This window comes from Schistocerca serialis, chromosome 10, assembly GCF_023864345.2.
Source record: "Schistocerca serialis cubense isolate TAMUIC-IGC-003099 chromosome 10, iqSchSeri2.2, whole genome shotgun sequence".
Classification (NCBI taxonomy): domain Eukaryota; kingdom Metazoa; phylum Arthropoda; class Insecta; order Orthoptera; family Acrididae; genus Schistocerca; species Schistocerca serialis.
The window spans coordinates 205,977,753-205,998,665 of NC_064647.1; the positions used below are offsets into that span (position 1 = coordinate 205,977,753).

At 38.8% G+C, this 20,913-nt stretch overlaps 1 protein-coding gene across 1 annotated transcript in view; it reads right to left on the minus strand.

Annotated features, from left to right (window-relative positions):
- LOC126424783 (zinc finger FYVE domain-containing protein 1-like) overlaps window positions 1-20,913 on the minus strand; it is a 101,921-nt gene that overhangs the window by 24,141 nt on the left and 56,867 nt on the right. Inside the window, exons 9-10 of the mRNA XM_050087551.1 lie at window positions 17,585-17,747; window positions 3,354-3,518 (exon numbers count right to left, since the gene is read on the minus strand). Coding sequence (XP_049943508.1) covers window positions 3,354-3,518; window positions 17,585-17,747 — 328 coding nt within the window. The remainder of the gene's footprint in view (window positions 1-3,353; window positions 3,519-17,584; window positions 17,748-20,913) is intronic.

Consider the following 20,913-nt stretch of genomic DNA (forward strand, 5'->3'; position numbering starts at 1 on the left):
TCATGGCATGATTTAATTACATGATTCAGTAATACCTTTTGACAGATGACTGAATAAACAAATAGTGGCATGTCCATACATCGTGCGTAACGAACATCGTCCAGCCAATCATTAAACAACAATTGTGATGAAACAATCCATATGCGATAAGGGGAAGGGTACTGAATGACAATCTGTGAACTATAAACTGTGAGCAGGTATAACTTATAGAAATAACAGGTCGAGTGATATCATTAACAATGAATGCTAACAGTGAAGATAATATCATGAGTGTAGGATATATCAGTATGCAAGACAATGCAGCTGTAAATGTTGACTCTGAAAACAGTTCAGGAATTCTGTTAAATAACAGTAACTTAAATTGTGATAGTAACAAACTTGGGAAAACCAGTAACAAACTCAACAATGAAAACAACCATATCTACAGTTAGGCAAAAATAGGCAACTATGTATCTTAAGTCAGTTGTTTGAGTATATGAAACAAATAAACAATAATATGAAACAAAATCTGGGAATAAACTATTCAACAAAGAACCACTGGCCGGCCGGGGTGGCTGAGCGGTTCTAGGCGCTAGTCTGGAACCGCGTGATCGCTACGGTCACAGGTTCGAATCCTGCCTCAGGCATGGATGTGTGTGATGTCCTTAGGTTAGTTAGGTTTAAGTAGTTCTAAGTTCTAGGGGACTGATGACCTCAGAAGTTAAGTCTCACAGGGCTCAGAGCCATTTGAACCAAAGAACCACTGAATTACCTCACAGCCTGAAATGAGAATGAAATAAAAATAATCAAAGGCTTGAAAGGTTAGAAAATCAACTCAAGAAGAGTGCACTTAGATTTCAGAAGCAGTTTAGGGATACACTGGAACAATTTACACAAACATTCAGATTTACATATCAAATTTCTTGCTGAATAGAAAGAAATTAAATCCAGCCTTGCTTAAATTACCAATGAGCACCAGAAAGATTGAAAGAATTCATAGTGTTCACTAAATCAAGTAGTAATAAAACTAAACTGCAAAGTGAGGAGATTGTGTACATGAAAGATAAGTGGTTAAGAAATCAGCAGGTGCTTGTGAAGCTCGTACCTGGTGTACACTAATAATGCACAGACTTGCAAACAGAGACTGACAAAGTACAACAGGCCGTTACTGCTAGGAACGTGCACGGTCTTCAATCATACAAATGTCTGCTACAAGCAAAAATCTGTAACATCGTTCAAAGGAAGTATCGTGGTTGTGCTGTCAGGCTCCAGCCACTTTGCTTTAGATTGTTAATAATCACCCTCCTACTTGACGATGATAGGTTGTTTCGTCACTAGTATTATTTTATGATTGACTTAGTATTAAGGAAACAGTCTTAATCGCATTTTTTATTTATTTAGTGCCGACCGGTTTCAGCCCATTGCAGGGGCCATCTTCAGGGCGAACATACGGTCGACTGCTGGTGGCGTCACTTCTACTAAGGTGTGGCAGAAGACCTTGGCAGATGTGACGCCACCAGCAGTCGACCATATGTTCGCCCTGAAGATGGCCCCTGGGATGGGCTGAAACCGGTCGGCACTAAATAAATAAAAAATGTGATTAAGACTGTTTTCTTAATATTAAGTTAATTTATACTAATTGCTGTTACTCCATAACCATGTTGTCCAAACATTTTATGATTGGATGGGTGAAGTTCATCAATCACAATGGCTTGCGGGTCCGCATTCTTTTATTCCACCCATTTTCAAAAAGGTATTATTGCATCATAATACCACAAGATTCAAATAAAACTTCAACTTTCATCAATACTTCAATGTTGGATGTCATTTCCACCTTGCAAATTACTGTTCAATATTCTTCCAACACGTGACTGTAAAATTCAGTACGCTACATGGTTCCTCTGGCTTGGGGTTTGTGACTGACCACATTTGAAGACTCCACATTAATGACTGCTTCAGTGACACAAATTTGAAAACAAACCACCATAAAACTCATTGTTGTGCTCAGAAATGGTTAATTGTGTTTTCTTGCATCTCCTGTATAATGTATTTGTCATTTTACTGACAGAGATGCAGCAATGATGACATCACAATGAAAGTGTAGTTTTTTGAAATGATATATGAAGGGGTTTTGATACCTGGAGAATATCAGATTCAGTTCTGCAGAAATGTATTAATATGTGAGGCAACATTGTCCCAACAAGTTCTCACCAACTCTTATTTCATACGAAACTGAAGACGGCTATTCACATCTGAAAGCTCAACATGCTCAAATAATAAAAAACCAATGGGATTGTGACTGATTGCTGAATTCCTATCCTTCCAACAAGTTATGTTAGAACCCTTATTTATCCTATTTGTAGATTTGGTAAAAGTTTTTGACAAAGTTGACTGGCATGCACTATTTGAAATTCTGAAGTTATCAGAGTAAAATATTAGGAGCAAAAGGGTATATGCAACTTGTACAGAAACCAAACTGCAGTTACAAGAACTGGATACAGAAGTGATGCAGAAACTAAGAAGGGAATGAGACATGTTGTCCAATTTGTACGTAGAAAAAGCAGCAAAGGATTAGTGTCTTAAAAAGAGATCATAAGACAAATATTGATAAAAGTATGACATGTAATTGAGTATAATAGAATTGAGTTATGTGATACTATGGTAATATGACCAGGAAATGATACAGTAAAAGTAGTAGAAGAACTGTGATATTTCGGCAGCAAAAACACTGATTATGGCTAATGTAGACAGGATATAAAATGCAGACCAGCAACAACCAGAAAGCTTTCCTGTAAGAATTTGTTTGGAGTGTCACCTAATACAGTAGTGAAATGTGGACGACAACAGTAGAGATGTGAAGACAACAGAAGTTCTCAAAATATGGTGCTACACAAGAATGTTCGAGATTAAAATGTTAGGCTGGGTACTCAATGAAGACCCACAGAACAAACAGAGAAGAAAATATCATTTTGGCAGAACATGACCAATAAAAGGGTTAAGTTTGATAGGACACATTTTTAAGCATTAATCAACAGTTAATTTGGTTATGCAAGGAAATGAGGGATGTAAAAGTTGTAGAGTGTGTCCAAGGCTCAAAAATATCAAGCATGTCCAGGGGATGCAGGCTGCATTATTATACAGAGATAAAGACAATTGTGCAGGATGGATTAGCACAGTGAACTGCATCAAACCAGTCTCTGGACTACAGATACAAAAATGTGCAAACTGCAAAACTAATGCCGTTTTAAATACTGAAAGCCTCACCCTACACGATGAAGACTTTTTTTATATTCTTAGTTTTTTTGAGGTTCACATGCGTGCCAACTCTAAAAAGCTTTCTACTACCTGTACAAGCTTCGACTTGAGACACTGACCTCTCGGGTACTCCAGCACTGCTGCGACACTGCTCAGGGTGCTGATGACTGCCTCTCCCACCTTGCGGGCACGCACCTCAGCCTCCTCCTCTGCCGACTGGCTGACAGCCTGCTGCTGTGGAGCTCGTTGCTGCTGTTGTGGCTGCTGCTGTTTCTCACTCTGAGCTGCAACGATAGTAGTACAGTGCAGCCCACTGTCTTTGTTCTATACTGTACATGTCAAAGAAAACTATGAGGGTAATCCCAAAAGTAAGGACTCCTATCTTTTTATAAGTAAATAGACCTGTTTATTTCTACAATGGTTTACATCAGTTTACAGCTTGACATTTAGCTATTTTTCGACATAATCACCATTTCTGTCAATGCGCTTTTGAAGATGCTGTGGCAGTTTTTGTATGCCCATGTCGTACCAGCTCGCCGCCATGCTGTTCAGAAAGTTATGAACCTCTTCTTTCACCTCGTCGTTGGAGCTGAATCGCTTTCCGGCCAAATGTTCTTTTAACCTAGGGAACAGGCGATAGTCACTGGATGCCAAGTCAGGACTATAGAGTGGGTGGGTGATTATGTTCCACCGAAACTGTTGCAGGAGAGCAACGGTTTGCCGAGCGATGAGTGGGTGAGCGTTGTCACGGAGAATGTGTGCACCCTTGCTCAACATTCCTCTTCACCGGTTCTGAATAACCCATTTGAGTTTTTTCAGAGTCTCACAGTACCTGTCAGCATTAATTGTGGTCCAAGCGATTCAGCTCCGACGGCGAGGTGAAAGAAGAGGTTCATAACTTTTTAAACAGCTTGGCGGAGAGCTGGTAGGACATGGGCACACAAAAACTGCCACAGTGTCTACAAAAATGCATCGATAGAAATGGTGATTATGTCGAAAAATAGCTAAATGTTCAAGCTGTAAACTGATGTAAACCATTACAGAAATAAACAGGCCTATGTACTTATAAAAAAATAGTAGACCTTACTTTTGGGATTACCCTCATATAATTCATTCATTGTGTTCTGCAGATTACAACAAGAAGGCTGTGGAATGAATCAAGGTATACCATACTTACCTGAATATAAGCAACCCCCCCCCCCCCCTTTTCTTCAAAAGGCTCATCACAAAATTTTTTATTTTTAACTTATTGTAATGAAAATTACAAACTCTTTCATTGATATAAAGTGACTGCCTAAAAATTGAAAATTATAGCTATTGTACACTTGTGTCATTTATTGGTGTGTACAGTTTAATAATACAAGGAGAAATAAAATAAACAAAAAGAAAAATTGTTTACATTAATTTTTATCTTCATTTCTTTTTTTGTTTACTAACTAAGCCAATCATCTCTGGGATCACCCCCACCATCACTGTTATCATTATCTGGATGACAAGTCTCATCTAACCAATGAGAGGCAAGAAAAGACTCCATGTATTTCTATATACGAGCAGCAGTGAAATTCATGATCTTGGTTGTCACAACTATAATTTCCATGTATGGAATTGGCACCAAGGGGCAGGAAAGACCACCAGGTGCACTCAGCATGTATGCCTGGGGGCCTCATTCAACATGTTGAACAGACTAACTGGCAGCCACTGAGAAAACAGGTTGCACCCAACTGCAGACTGTGTCACACGTTAGAACAAACCCTGCCTGTCGTCTAGGCTCCCAGGTCATACTCTGATCATTCCAGCAACTGGCAGAGAAGGTTGAGAGGACCGGCCTTGCACATAAGAGTCTCAATGAACTTCACAATTTGCAGCATTGTCCCCAGAATTGATCGTGGGCCCCTGTTTCAGAGTAGAGTGAAAGGATTGAACCATATACTTCAAAGATTCTGTGACAAGCAGAGCTTTCACTTCCTGAACTTGCGCCACAGGGCAGAGAACTGTAGGGCCCCCTTAAATGGGTCAGGTGTGCAATACACATCAGAGGCTGTTACCCAGGTAGCTGACTGTGCGTGAGGTGGATGCAAGGGATTTTTTACATTAGGCGACTCTCCATCCAGTCCAGGTAACGACAGCTGTAGGACACTCAGAAATATTAGTGTAAGATACAAGGGATTGCCTACCACAGGTGAGAGTAGTAAAATCCTAGTAGTTAACAGCTGAGCCATTCACAACAGATTGCCAGAGTTTGAAGCATTCCTGAAAAGCAATGAAGCTCACACACTACTAGATTCAGAAAGCTAGCTGAAAACTGAAATTGACAGCAACGAGATTTTTAGGGAAAATGTAAGTGTATATCGAAGGGAAAGGCTAACGGGAAAGGAAGGGAAGCATTTATTGCAGTAGACAGGAAACTTCAATCCACCAAGATAGAAACTGAAGCGGCATGTAAGATTCTTTGGACAAGTCTCAGAATCAGGGGTGGGCATAAAATGGTAATTGGACCATCCTAATACCCCCAGATTCCTCTCCTGATGTAACCAAAAATTTTGGAGAAAACTTCAATTCACTTACAAATAAGCTCCCAAATCATACTGTAATCATCGATGGAGATTGGGAAATTACTGAAACATTCTCTGAAAACTACTTAGAACAGATAGTGTGGAACTCTTCTCACAATGGAAATAGACTGGACCTCTTGACAATAAATAGACCCGACTTCTTCTAGGATGTCCGCATCAAAACTGGTATCAGTGACCACGATTACAAAGATTACCAAAGTACACAGGACAACTAAAACATGTATACAGGTATGTATGTTCAGTAAAGTATATAAAAAAGCAGTAATATCACATCTGAGAGAGAAACCTGAAACTTTCAGCACAGCAGAGGAGCATGTTCAGGAACTATGGATCAAGTTTGAAAGAATAGTTGACCATGCTCTAGATAGATATGTACTCAGTAGAACAGTTCCTATTGGGGGAGGGAAGGGGGGGGGGGTGGGAGCAACATGCCGAACATATTTGAAGACGGTATCTGTTCTTTTGGACATGTCCGAAAGAACAGATACCATCTTCCTATGGTTAAGACTAACCGGACATTGACGTCCTTCTTCTGTGTTGATGCACACGTATTGCCCGAACTCTTACAGGACTCGGTAAGATTGTCTGCCATGAGTAATGAGTGTAATGGGTAGAAGCACTACGATTGTAGTGTGTGGACATTAAGTTGTGAATGTGGGCCTCACAGGGAGCGTGCAAGGTATAAGTCCCTGCAGTCACACTATCCTCTGTGCCCTCGGTGGCTCAGATGGATAGAGCATCTGCCATGTAAGCAGCAGATTCTGAGTTCGAGTCCCAGTCGGTGCACACATTTTCAACTGTCCTGGTTGATGTATATCAACTCCTGACCACAGTGTAGGGTCTTATTTAATTATCATTTCAACATGGCATACAGTCACTGTAAAGAAACATCTAAGGGGCCAGAGACTGCTGCATAATATTTATAAAACAAGGTATACTAATATAGTTAGGGTGATGCTGAAACACAATTGGCTGTCAAAAGAGCAATGTGTGAAGTCTTCAATGACAGCTGTAGCAGAATAATGTCTCAAAGAAATTCCTATCATGTGTACAAGCTGTTGGTGGAACCGAAGTTATGGCCCAGTCACTTGCGAATGAGGCATGAACTGAAACTGAAGGTAGCAAACTAAAAGCTGAAATTCTTGTCAAATGTTCTTTAACAAATCAAAACCCAGGAGAATTGCCCCAATTTAATCCCCGGACCACTGAAAACACAAGTGAAATAAGTGTTAGTGTCATTAGTGTTGAGAAACAGTTGAAATCATTGAAACTGAACAATTTGCTGCGGCCCGATGGAATCCTTATCAGACTCCATACTGAATTTGTGGCTGGTTCGCCCCTCCTCCAACTATGATCTACCATAGATCCCTTGAACAAAAAAACAGAATGCCAACCAGCACAGTTTCCGAAAACATCAATCATACAAGACCCAACTCACACTTTTCTCACATGACATAATCAAAGACGTGGATGAAGGCAGTCAGGTAGTGTATTTCTGAAAACCATTTATTCAGTAGCAGAGCTACACTAATTGTCAAAAGTGCAGTAGTAGGGACTATAAAGAAAATTAGTGACTTTACTAAGGATTTTTTGGTAGGGAGGATGCAGCAGGTTACTGTGGATGGAGAGTTGTCATCAAATGTAGAGGTAATTTCCGATGTGCCCCATGGAGGTATGTTGGGTCCCTTGCTGTTCATGTAGTGTATTAACGATTTTTGAGGACAATATACACAACAGCCTCAGGCTATTTGCAGGTGATGCAGTTATCGATAACGAAGCACTGTCCGAAAGAAGCTACATAAATATTCAGTCAGATTTTGATAAGATTTCAAAGTGGTGTAGCTATTGGTAACTTGCTTTAAATGTTCAGAAAATTGTGCACTTCACAAAATGCAAAAATGCAGTATCATGTGACTATAATATCAATGAATCACAGGTGGAATCACCAATTCATACAAATACCTAGGTGTAACACTTTGTAGGGATGTTGTTGTTGTCTTCAGCCCTGAGACTGGTTTGATGCAGCTCTCCAGCTACTCTATCCTGTGCAAGCTTCTTCATCTCCCAGTACCTACTGCAGCCTACATCCTTCCGAATCTGCTTCATGTATCCATCTCTTGGTCTCCCTCTACGATTTTTACCCTCAACGCTGCCCTCCAGTACTAAATTGGTGATCCCTTGATGCCTCAGAACATGTCCTACCAACTGATCCCTTCTTCCAGTCAAGATGTGCCACAAACTCCTCTTCTCCCCAACTCTATTCAAAACCTCCTCATTAGTTATGTGATCTACCCATCTAATCTTCAGCATTCTTCTGTAGCACCACATTTTGAAAGCTTCTATTCTCTTCTTGTCTAAACTATTTATCGTCCATGTGTCACTTCCATACATGGCTACACTCCATACAAATACTTTCAGAAACGACTTCAGAAACGCTTTCCCTGTAGTTGCCAGTCTACATTTTATATCCTCTCTACTTCGACCATCATCAGTTATTTTGCTCCCCAAATAGCAAAACTCCTTTACTACTTTAAGTGTCTCATTTCCTAATCTAATTCCCTCAGCATAACCCGACTTAATTCGATTACATTCCATTATCCTCGTTTTGCTTTTGTTGATGTTTATCTTATATCCTCCTTTCAAGACACTGTCCAATCCGTTCAACTGCTCTTCCAAGTCCTTTGCTGTCTCTGACAGAATTACAATGTCATCGGCGAACCTCAAAGTTTTTATTTCTTCTCCATAGATTTTAATACTTACTCCGAACGTTTCTTTTGTTTCCTTTACTGCTTGCTCAACATACAGATTGAATAACTTCGGGGAGAGGCTACAACCCTGTCTCACTCCCTTCCCAACCACTGCTTTCCTCTCATGCCCCTCGACTCTTATAACTGCCATCTGGTTTCTGTACAAATTGTAAATAGACTTTCGCTCCCTGTATTTTACCCCTGCCACCTTCAGTATTTGAAAGAGAGTATTCCAGTCAACACTGTAAAAACTTTCTCCAAGTCTACAAATGCTAGAAATGTAGGTTTGCCTTTCCTTAATCTTTCTTCTAAAATAAGTCATAGGGTCAGTATTGCCTCACGTGTTCCAACATTTCTATGGAATCCAAACTGATCTTCCCCGAGGTTGGCTTCTACCAGTTTGTCCATTCGTCTGTAAAGAATTCGCATTAGTATTTTGCAGCTGTGACTTATTAAACTGATAGTTCAGTAATTTTAACATCTGTCAACACCTGCTTTCTTTGGGATTCGAATTATTATATTCTTCTTGAAGTCTGAGGGTATTTCGCCTGTCTCATACATCTTGCTCACCAGATGGTAGAGTTTTGTCAGGACTGGCTCTCCCAAGGCTGTCAGTAGTTCTAATGGAATGTTGTCTACTCCCGGGGCCTTGTTTTGACTTAGGTCTTTCAGTGCTCTGTCAAACTCTTCACACAGTATCATATCTTCCATTTCATCTTCATCTACCTCCTCTTCCATTTCCATAATATTGTCCTCAAGAACATCGTCCCTGTATAGACCCTCTATATACTCCTTCAACTGGGTTTCCATCTGAGCTCTTGGTATTCATGCAAGTGGTTCTCTTTTCTCCAAAGGTCACTTTAATTTTCCTGTAGGCAGTATCTATCTTACCCCTCGTGAGATAAGCCTCTACATCCTTACATTTGTCCTCTAGCCATTCCTGCTTAGCCATTTTGCACTTCCTGTCAATCTCATTTTTGAGATGTTTATATTCCTTTTTGCCTGCTTCACTTACTGCATTTTTGTATATTCTCCTTGCATCAATCAAATTCAGTATCTCTTCTGTTACCCAAGGATTTCTACTAGCCCTCGTCTTTTTACCTACTTGATCCTCTGCTGCCTTCACTATTTCATTCCTTAAAGCTAGCCATTCTTCTTCTAATGTATTTCTTTCCCCCATTCCTGTCAATTGTTCCCTTATGCTCTCTCTGAAACTCCGTACAACGTCTGGTTGGCCACAATAATGCGTTCACTATGCTGTTTGTAGCAGCTTACCCGCACTCGTATTTTTTTTATTCATTATTAAACCTACTCCTGCATTACCCCTATTTGATTTTGTATTTATAACCCTGCATTCACCTGACCAAAAGTCTTGTTCCTCCTGCCACCGAACTTCACTAATTCCCACTATATATAACTTTATCCTATCCATTTCCCTTTTTAAATTTTCTAACCTACCTGCCCGATTAAGGGATCTGACATTCCACACTCCGATCCGTAGAACGCCAGTTTTCTTTCTCCTGATAACGACGTCCTCTTGAGTAGTCCCCACCCGGAGATCCGAATGGGGGACTATTTTACCTCCGGAATATTTTACCCATGAGGACGCCATCATCATTTAATCATACAGTAAAGCTGCATGCCCTCGGGAAAAATTACGGCTGTAGTTTCCCCTTGCTTTCAGCCGTTCGCAGTACCAGCACAGCAAGGCCGTTTTGGTTAGTGTTACAAGGCCGGGTCATTCAATCATTCAGACTGCTGCCCCTGCAACTACTGAAAAGGCTGCTGCCCCTCTTCAGGAACCACACGTTTGTCTGGCCTCTCAACAGATACCCGTCCATTGTGGTTGCACCTACGGTACGGCTATCTGTATGATTGAGGCACGCAAGCCTCCCCGCCAACGGCAAGATCCATGGTTCATGGGGGAGGGGGGGATATGAAATCGGAATTATCACATCAGCTAAGTTGTGGGTAAAGCAGGTGGCAAACTTCAATTTATTGGTTGAATACAGGGGAAATGCAATCAGTCTACACAGGAGATTGCTTACAAATCACTCACATGACTCTAGAATATTGCACAAGTGTGTGGGATCCACAAAAATTAAAACTAACAGGGGATATTGAACATATACAGAGAAAGGCGCATGAATGGTCACGGGTTTGTTTGACCTGTAGGAGAGATGGTGAGAACTGAACTGGTGGACTCTTGAAGATCAATGTAAACTACCCCAAGAAAGCCTGCTTACACAATTTCAAGAACTGGCTTAACTGATGACTCTGGAAATGTACTACAACCCCCTATGTGTTGCTCACGTAGGGACTGTGAGGACAAGATCAGATTAGTTACAGCACACAAAGAGGCATTTAAACAATCATTCTTCCCATGCTCCACACATGAATGGAATGGGGAAAAACCCTAATAACTGGTACAATGGGACCACTCCACAGTGGTTGGCCGAGTATAGGTAGAGATGTAGGTATTTGGGTGTTTCTTCCAAATACGTCGTAATTTCCAAGGCTCTGGTTATGATAGGACTTGAGAACACAGGTGTTTTTCCTTTATTTCTGAACACACAGATTTCACAAATATACAGATGTGAGAATGTGATGGTATTCTTTCATCTCTTGCATCACAACATGCAATCTGCCACTGCTCCAGCATTGGCTGTGTGGAACCAGCAGCTGACACAGCCCTCCCCACCCGTTCCCAACATACCTCATGGCAAGCACTGACAACATTGCTCCATGAAACAATAAGTATGCTACTGGCCCCTATCTAGACTTTTACCTTTTCCAATATAATAGAAGGAAACATTCCACGTGGGAAAAATTATATATAAAAACAAAGATGAGGTGACTTACCGAACAAAAGTGCTGGCAGGTCGATAGACACACAAACAAACAAACACAAACATACACACAAAATTCAAGCTTTCGCAACAAACTGTTGCCTCATCAGGAAAGAGGGAAGGAGAGGGGAAGACGAAAGGAAGTGGGTTTTAAGGGAGAGGGTAAGGAGTCATTCCAATCCCGGGAGCGGAAAGACTTACCTTAGGGGGAAAAAAGGACAGGTATACACTCGCACACACGCACATATCCATCCACACATACAGACACAAGCAGACATATTGGTCCTTAAATATGTCTGCTTGTGTCTGTATGTGTGGATGGATATGTGCGTGTGTGCGAGTGTATACCTGTCCTTTTTTCCCCCTAAGGTAAGTCTTTCCGCTCCCGGGATTGGAATGACTCCTTACCCTCTCCCTTAAAACCCACTTCCTTTCGTCTTCCCCTCTCCTTCCCTCTTTCCTGATGAGGCAACAGTTTGTTGCGAAAGCTTGAATTTTGTGTGTATGTTTGTGTTTGTTTGTGTGTCTATCGACCTGCCAGCGCTTTTGTTCGGTAACTCACCTCATCTTTGTTTTTATATATAACTTTTACCTTTTCCTGTAGAAATGTATACCAATGTTGGGTGTTTGCCCAATTGCCTAATGTTGCAGTCAAGTGAAATCTGAGTGCAAACTGCAGTTTAAACATGGTTGAAGTTAATAAAATGTACACAGTATACATTCCCACGGTTGGCAACGTGACGAAATTTTCTTTCCATTCACCACTCCCCTCCCCACATTTACTGTAGTTGTCAGCCAAGCTGGTGTCAGCGTTAGCCCCTCCAACTCTTCTAAACTCTTCAAAATAAATCTGCAAGTGGCATTAATTGGGAAAGCTTCACCTGTAAATGTACAATGACTCCTAATTAATCTATTACACAATGTAAGAAACTCAACCTCTGCAGCAATAGTTTCATATGCAAACATAAGATGACCACGTATTCTCTGAATGGTGAATCTAAGGAAAAAATTGGCATCTTATAACTGGGTAAATACAATACATTGGCTGCTAAGGCATGCTTGCAACATTGGGTAGTATGCTTTTGTCATTAGCACACATTACAATTTTTGAACTACCCTTTAAAGTGATTGAAAAATTATGTATTTAGATTAAAAACTAAAGTAGGTGCAATACTCATCCCTGTGACACTCCACATATTATTTTCCCCATTGTGCAGTTAGTTTCATGTCTGAGACACTGTTAATAAGATCCTGTAATTTCTGTTACGAAGGTAAGATTCCATCTGCACAAGAAGGGTGCCAGCCATTAATGCTGTAACACTTCAGTTCATCGACTCAAATTTTGTGATCCACACACTCAAAGGCTTCGGCAAGCTCACAGAATATACCTTCAGGATCCTTTTTTTTTTTTTTTGTTTTGCTTTGCTAGAATTTCATTTGTGATATCTTTCACTGCTTTCTCTGTGGAGAGCCTATTACAAAGGCTAAAATGAGAAGCAGTTAACAAATTTTGCTGACCTAAATGAGCCTGTATTATACTATAGGCCAATTTTTCAAACACTTTTGAAAATATTGGAAGGAATGAGAAACCATGACACTAAAACTATTGTTTCAGTTGGGTTTAATAAATAATTTTCCTCATGAATACTCTCAGAACCCTCTGGAACATAGTCAGAAATTATAAGATGCCATTCACTCCATCTCTAAACAAATAACTGGATAAAATAAAAAGCAAAATTAAGGCTATAGTTAACATTGAATGAAACGTTCTCAAATTTCCAGCCATATTGAGTGATTTAAAGGCCCACGAGGTTTTGTCTAAACACTCCTTGGCCATTGTGAAGTGGAATGACTGCTGCTGGACTGCTGGTATACCCTTATACACACTAGATGCTGGCTGTGACATCACTGGTGCTCAGGGCATTACCATATATGGGCACACACTGGGCTCCTTGTTCGATGCACGGACACCAGGCTCACGATCATTGGATCCCGTGCCAAACTGAGCTGCAGGCCACCATTTTTATTAAGGGTGTGGTCAGGGATTTTTATTTTTTTATGAGTTCTTTCACTACATAGTCCTTGAAGCCATTAGTGTGACCCACTACAAAAGTAATCTAGAGCACACTGTGCTAAAGCAATCTTCAGACCTCCATAAAAAATACAGTAGTTAAAGACGACGCAGATATCAGAACATCTGGCGTCTACAAAATACATTGTGTTGGCCCTGAGCGCACTATCTAGCAGCCCACCAGCTCTGATTCTACTCTCGCTACTACTGTTTCTTCTTCTTCTTCCCTCTTTTTTAATGTTAAATTATTAATTATAAAATTTAAAAATATTTAAACATTTCAATTTATATACAGAATAATTAATATTCAATTTAGCTCAGATTACTATAATTTAATATATTGAAATTGCTAATTTTCGTAACTGAAAACTGTAGCAATTAATCACCTGATTTTTATTTATTATTAGAAAGTACCTTACATTTTTTTGGTTTATTGTCATCAAGGAAACATTTAAAACATAAATACTGTTCACACCACACACATTTTATGGTAGTATTTTTTAAACAAGAGCATTTTTCCAATATATGCTTTGGTGGAAAGCATACTTTATTCAAGTTTTTAAATTAATGTCTTTCCTCTGTCAGATTTGGTGTATACCAAGCATACTGACTCACTGGGGTGAAAACAAGGAGCACCGAATTAATGCTGCTTGATAAGATGTATTTTAATTGCATATTCTCTCGACGACAATTCTCAATGTTGTTATAGCAATTCAGGAGCATTATGAAGTCTTTTAAATAGATTTTTTACTTGGCAATAGACATGTACATCACCCGGCTGAGCAAGGGTAGTACATTTGGGTGGAATGATCTTCATAGTATACATTACTTCAACTCTCTCCCTGATGAATGTCTCATCATACAGTGTCAAGTCTGCGTTGTCTCCCCACAAATCCATCAATAGAAAGAACTGAAAGTTTCTCCAAGAATTTAGCATAAAGTTCTTTTGTTAGTTTTCCTGACTTGGAGGAAGTAACAACAACAATCTTATATTCTTCTCATTTCTCGATAGCACTAGTAGCTCAAGGACCAAGTTTGTCGGCAGGCTCTTCCATACATAAAAATACATGGTGTAACAGTTTCCCTGAAGTGTTAAACTGTGCAGGACTGTATAAGTGTGTGTGGTTCAGAAGAGTTTGAGTTTTTTCACTAATCCAGTGTCCTGTTATACACTGATTCATACTGGCATCAGTCTGGTCAGTGTTAATTATGTGATAAAGGCTGAAGTTTGGTATTGTGTGTCATCTGCATATAAAACTTCTTTGCTGTTTACACTGTTTCTTACAAAGTTACGACATCATTTCTGAAAGGCGAATGTAGTGATTTTTCACTGTTGCATTTATGTTTGAAGCTCTTTACCAAGGTATCACTAGTAATAAACTAAAATTTTCCTTACAATTATGGGAACACCACTGCCATTTCCCACAGTTGTTATATTCTTGTCATCACTTGTTCATAAGAGTCTCTTGCACCCTGAAATTTTTTCCATGTTTCAGAACTGATGAAGGCAATTTTGTCTTTTCTAGTGTAACTTTATTCCATTTCTTTCTTCCAAATTTGAAGATAATACTCTTTTTTTTTCCTTCAAGATTGGTAATTGTGCTTTTAATGATGGGAACTTCAATTTTGGATGATCATCAGCAAAACTGATGACTTTCTCCTTATCAGCCAAAGACATAAAATTATGGGAGGAATATTCATTAGGATTGTAATTGCTGTTGTCCAAGTATGTAGGTGAAGAAGGAACCTGTTACAAATAAAATAGGATGGCATTCAGTAAAATTAAGTGTGGGCGAGAGAGAAAGAGAGAGAGAGAGAGAGAGAGAGAGAGAGAGAGAGAGAGAGAGAGAGAGAGATCGAGATCGAGAGTGAGAGAGAGACAAAAACCAAATACCCCTTCATAAGGATTTTGTTCGTCATGTTCGGTGTACGTCAAATCTTTATCATTTACTGAAATCTTCATTCATAATTTCAATAACCTGCACTGAAATTGCTTGAGCCATAGCTACTTTTCTACAGACACAGGAGGTTTGTCAGTGATCATGGCTTTTTCTTTATAAATTGATAAAGAATAATTAAAAGCACTTTTTATTTTTTTTTAAAATCTTCACCAAATTTTGTTGTTTTTGGCAATTATTTCACTGGCAGAAAATTCTTGTCAGGCTTAAGTTTTTCAATAAACTAATAAACTTTTAAGGAAAAATCACCGCAGACACATAACAAGACTCTGTTCACAGCTGTAGAGACCGTTACAAAATGCCAGAAAATTTTTGAAATTACATCACAAATGAATCATTTAAAACAATTCCTTTTTAAATATAAACATACACCGGAATGATCAAATAAATAATGTTGTATGGAAAGGCAACCAGGGAGACTGCATTTTATTGGCAGACCGCTTAGAAGATGCAACAGGTCTGCTAAAAACACTGCCTACACTACATTTGTCCGTCCTCTTCTAAGAATATTGGTGTGCACTATGGGATCCATAGTGGATAGGATTGAAGGAGGACATAAAAAAATCCGAAGCAGGGCAGTCTATTTTGTATTATTGTGAAATAGAGGGGAGAGTGTCAAGGATACAGTAATTACAGTGGGGTGGCAACCATTAAAACAAAGGCATTTTTCACTGAGAGATGTTTTCAAGAAAATTCAATCAGCAACATTCTTCTCTGCAGGCAAAGATAGCCTATTGTCACCAACCAATGTAACGAGAAATGGCCATCAATAAAATACCAGAAATCAAGGGCTTGTACAGAAAGATTTCAGTGTCCATTTTTCCCATGCACTATTAGGATGAATCAATAGACAAATAGTCTGAAGGTGGTTCAAACAACCACCTGCCAGGCACTTTAGTGTTATTTGCAGAGTAATCATGTACATGCAGATATTAATTTCATGTATATAAACTGAACTGTTTAAATTTTATAATTAATAGGTTAACATTGCAAAGAGGGGGGGGGGGGGTAGCAGCAAGAATCAGAGTCACCGAATTATCAGTCCGTGTGCTTGACCCACGCCACTTACTTCACCACCACCGTCCAAAACTCTGTCACACTCTGCTCTAAAATCTTTACTTTGTCCGATGTCCCACTAAGGTGAGACACTCTAGGTAGTTTAAGGGTCATCTGCCTGCTTCTACTCTCACAGTTTGGGCCAAATCAGTGAGACCCATCCTGTGCCCTCCCCTTGTTAGTGGTAGCAGACAAATAGTTTACTACAGATTTTGAAGTACTGACAGGTTGGTGAATATGGGTTTCCACTTCCAATTTACAGACCAAAGTTTTTGTCAAGCTTTGATGATCATTTTACTTTAATTTTGGAGTTTTGTATCCGTACACATCCTTTACCCACTCTGAAAAAAGAATTAACTTAAGATTAATATTTTAAAAATCCAAATGCATGATAGACACCTAACATAAAAATAGAAAGAAGTAAAATAGAAAAGATTGATACATTTTGTTATTTAGTTAGCTTAACTAAAGCAGACAAAGAGATAGGAGTGTGGAAGTAAGATAAATGAATTCCAACAGTGAAATGTGCTTCCAATCAAGGAAGGCAGTCAGCACAGAATAAGAGAGCACGGACAATTTTCGTCAAAACATTTATTTTGAAAGTGCTTGTGTATGGCTGTAAAAACTGGACACTATAGAAGACAAACAGGAAGTGCATAGAAGTGATGGAAATGTAGTTTTGGAAAAGGCAGAAAGAAACTGCAATGAAAATTGTTTGAAAGAAACCAATGACTGAAAAAATTGTAATAACTATTCAGAAAAGGCAAATGAAATTCTGAACATTTATTTAGGTGCAATAAGTTTTAGCAAATACAGTCTAAGTAAAAATTTGAGAAAAGAAAATGGATAGAAAATGAAATACGATTTACTGTAGGCAACACAGTGTCAAAATTAACAAGAAGTAACGAGGGCAACAGAAAATAGAGAAGAATGGTTGAAGTGACAGTAGATACATAATGTTTAAAAGTTATGTCTGTATTGCAGGACTATTTCATAGATTAGTCAGTTTCAACTGCCCTAAACATCGAACATGTAACAACCTGGTTTCACTACACAGGGCACAGTGAGGAGCTGCACTTTGCAGATGTTTACATACCTTTACCATAGCACTCATCGCACACCCGGACAGGGTAATGCCAGCCCCGCTCTGGAACCTCCATCTGATGACTTGAGCAGTTCTCACACACACCCTCACCACACGCCCTGCAGTGGTGCTTGGTATCGCCCATCTCGAAAAATGTGTGGCAGTTGCTGCAGTCCTGGTGGCACACACAGGTAAGAATATGTTACTAAAATTCAGAGAATACAGACACACAAGAAAACAAAAATAGGAAAGAGCCACATTGACATCAGTTAACATGCCTTGATATAGCCACCAGCAGGGCAAGTAAACAAGTTCAAAAAGCTTCAAAATGGAGTAAATAAAAACAAAACTTTAGAATACATTTGCTGGTATCTGACAAAGGGTAAAACTAATGCTATTGAGGTAATTTTGTAGTATGCTTTTGTCAACCTGTTTTGTTTTGTATCTCTACAGTTTTTGTTGACTCCAAAACTATAGATGTAAGTAGTAGACTACATTAACTCATACAGTTACAATACTCTATTTCTTCCACGGAAGATGTACTTCCACTGAAGATGTAGGAAGACACACAAAATTCAAACTTTCATAATTTTTTTTTATTTTTGTGTAACAATTTTTCCTGAGGTTATATCATGTTTTTATAATGTATGGAATAAATACAAAAAAAGATTTTTGTTGTTTTGATTCCCCCCCACAATTCACTTATTCAAATTTATAGGTTCAATCGTACATAGTGCAAAAAATGTCTCAAGCCCAACAAAGTATTTCTGCTGAGACCTAAGAAAAGTATTGGCAAATATAGAAGATGGCCCCAGACCTCACAACACAGCAAAGAAATATAACATTCACTACAGTATCCTGTATCACGAAAAGTGTGAACAGATGAGGAAGAGAGGGGGACAAACCGTTTTGAGGAGAGGAGGAGGAGGAGGAGAAGAAGAAAAAAAAGAAGAGTTGGAATGTTGTCTTTTCGCTGTCTTGGAATATCCTAATGATTCATCAACTCTTAAATCTTGGCAAAAGAATCACTTGATCATCAGTGACTCAGTAATCAGTGGGCAATGACCCATGTAAAGGCAAATTTATTACTATATGAGGATGCAAGCACTGTTAAAAGAGTTGTGAACTCTATTGAAGCCTCAACATAAGTGATGTCTGCTGTGACAGGAGATCGTCACATATTGTTCTCTTACACAGCATAGGAATCCCAAAACTTGTGACTGTTGGCAAGAGGTAGACTCCGATGACTCAGGGTACAATCTGACCAACCTTCTGTTTGTTGCATCCCGTTTCCTCCCATTCGTAATTACACTGTACCTATGAGTTGCTTTAACAGCTTTTACCAGTAAGAAGGAATTACGAGCAGGGATCTTTGTAAACCCATGACCTAATGACAGACTGGACTGTGACATAATGAAATAGGAGAACCATAAAAAGTTTTTAGGCTTGCATATCTGAGGTGCAAGGGACTAACAAAAGGTTAATAGTGCTTGTTTTGCCAGCTACTGTTTCACACAATGGCTTAAATCTGTACCTCTACCATTTTGAGAGGTATACATGGATAAACATACCCAGTTAGAGTCAACCTGGCTACCCACTTATCACAGATGTTGTCCAAAAATATGCTTACAGCAATGTCCATTTCATGTTTTTGTCAGGAATCTTCTCTGAAAAGCTTCAGACAATCAAAGTCAGAGATAGAAAGTGAACATTGCAGATGAGCCTGCGAAGAGTGTTTCTGTCAAAGATTTTGCCATGGTGGTTGGTCCAGAGCAGAATAATAGCACATCTGTTACGAGCATTAGCAATGCCATTACCAATAACCGTAAATTGAGTGCTTCAAAAATACAGAGAGAGAGAGAGAGAGAGAGAGAGAGAGAGAGAGAGAGAGAGAGAGAGAGAGAGGGGAGGGGGGAGAGGGAGAGAGAGATCTGCCCATCAATCATCTACAGATGAAGATTCTGACTATTCTATTCAAGACAGCAATTAAGATCTCATTTTACCTACTACTTTTGAAGAGCTTGCTTATTTTCCAGGCAGCTCTAAAAAAAACAACTTTCTCTACAGCATTGAGATTTTTCAGTTGCTACTATGGAAAATCAAACCGGAGATATATAGAAGATACATTTAAAAGACATAGAGCTTTAAGATAACAGTTATGTTGGCCTATTTATACAACTTATCTTAATACTAAAACGTTTCACTAACTGATGAAGGTCTTTTTAATAGTAAAGAAGGTGTTATCAGGACATTCCTTCCATGTATTGATGCTTCAAAGTGCTCTTCTCATTCAAAAGACAAAATTAGTTTCAGTGATGATCTTAGTGAATTCACCCTTCACTAAATGGACAAGCAAACTTTCTAAATATGTTTTGAACAAATTTTGGGCTGTTTTGCAATTTGTGCTTACTTCTATGATCTCTCATCTTTACTGATTGTTTCTATTAACCCAACAAGTTCTGGAATTGAAATACAAGACAAATACAATAACTGTTTCTATAAATCCCTCCCTAGTTTGCGAAAAGATATAACATGACTTTTTTCTTTTTTTTAATTACATAATAATTACAAATAAAAAAGGCATACACTATAGGCTTTAGGAGGATCCATAAACCAAGGTAATTTATTAGACATATCTTGTAATATTGATGGATGTAAAGTTTAAAATTCAAAAGAGTTTCTATTCATTCTGTGTACATCCAGATGTGCTTTAGCACAGATCTCTATTTAATCAAACAAAGGCACCATATGGTGAAGCACATTACAGCCAAAATCAGTACTTACAATATTTTTACTTCAGTAAATAAAGTTGAAGGAAAAGATATTACGTTTTTGATCACACACAGTTTTCACACACCCCATTATGGAAGAAAAGTCATTCACATTAGTTTTTCAGAACACAGTGGTATATATGTAGTCACAAATTTCACTATAGTGCTTTTTTAAAAAATTCAGTCATGGTTTATTGTTCTTAATATTGCAGTTCTGAAGAGTTCACATTTCATACATTTAGTTTTATGAGATGCTCGCTCTCAGCCACCTAACAAACTAAGTTTTCTGTTGTCAGATAGCTGCAAATGTAAAATCTCTTCTGCATTATTGCTTTACAGGGAAAACAAAAAATGGTGAAAATTAGATGTTGACATTTCTTGGAAAATTTGTGGTGTGTATGGAGAGTGAAGATGTTGTGCATCAATGGCACAGTTTTCATTATTACAAAAATTGTCTTTCATCTCTAGACAGCAACTAATAAAATAAAAAAATAAAATAAAAAAATAAAAAATCATGAAAATCTGTATTTCACTATATTTCATCCACTGGACAACTTTCCTCAGATTTGT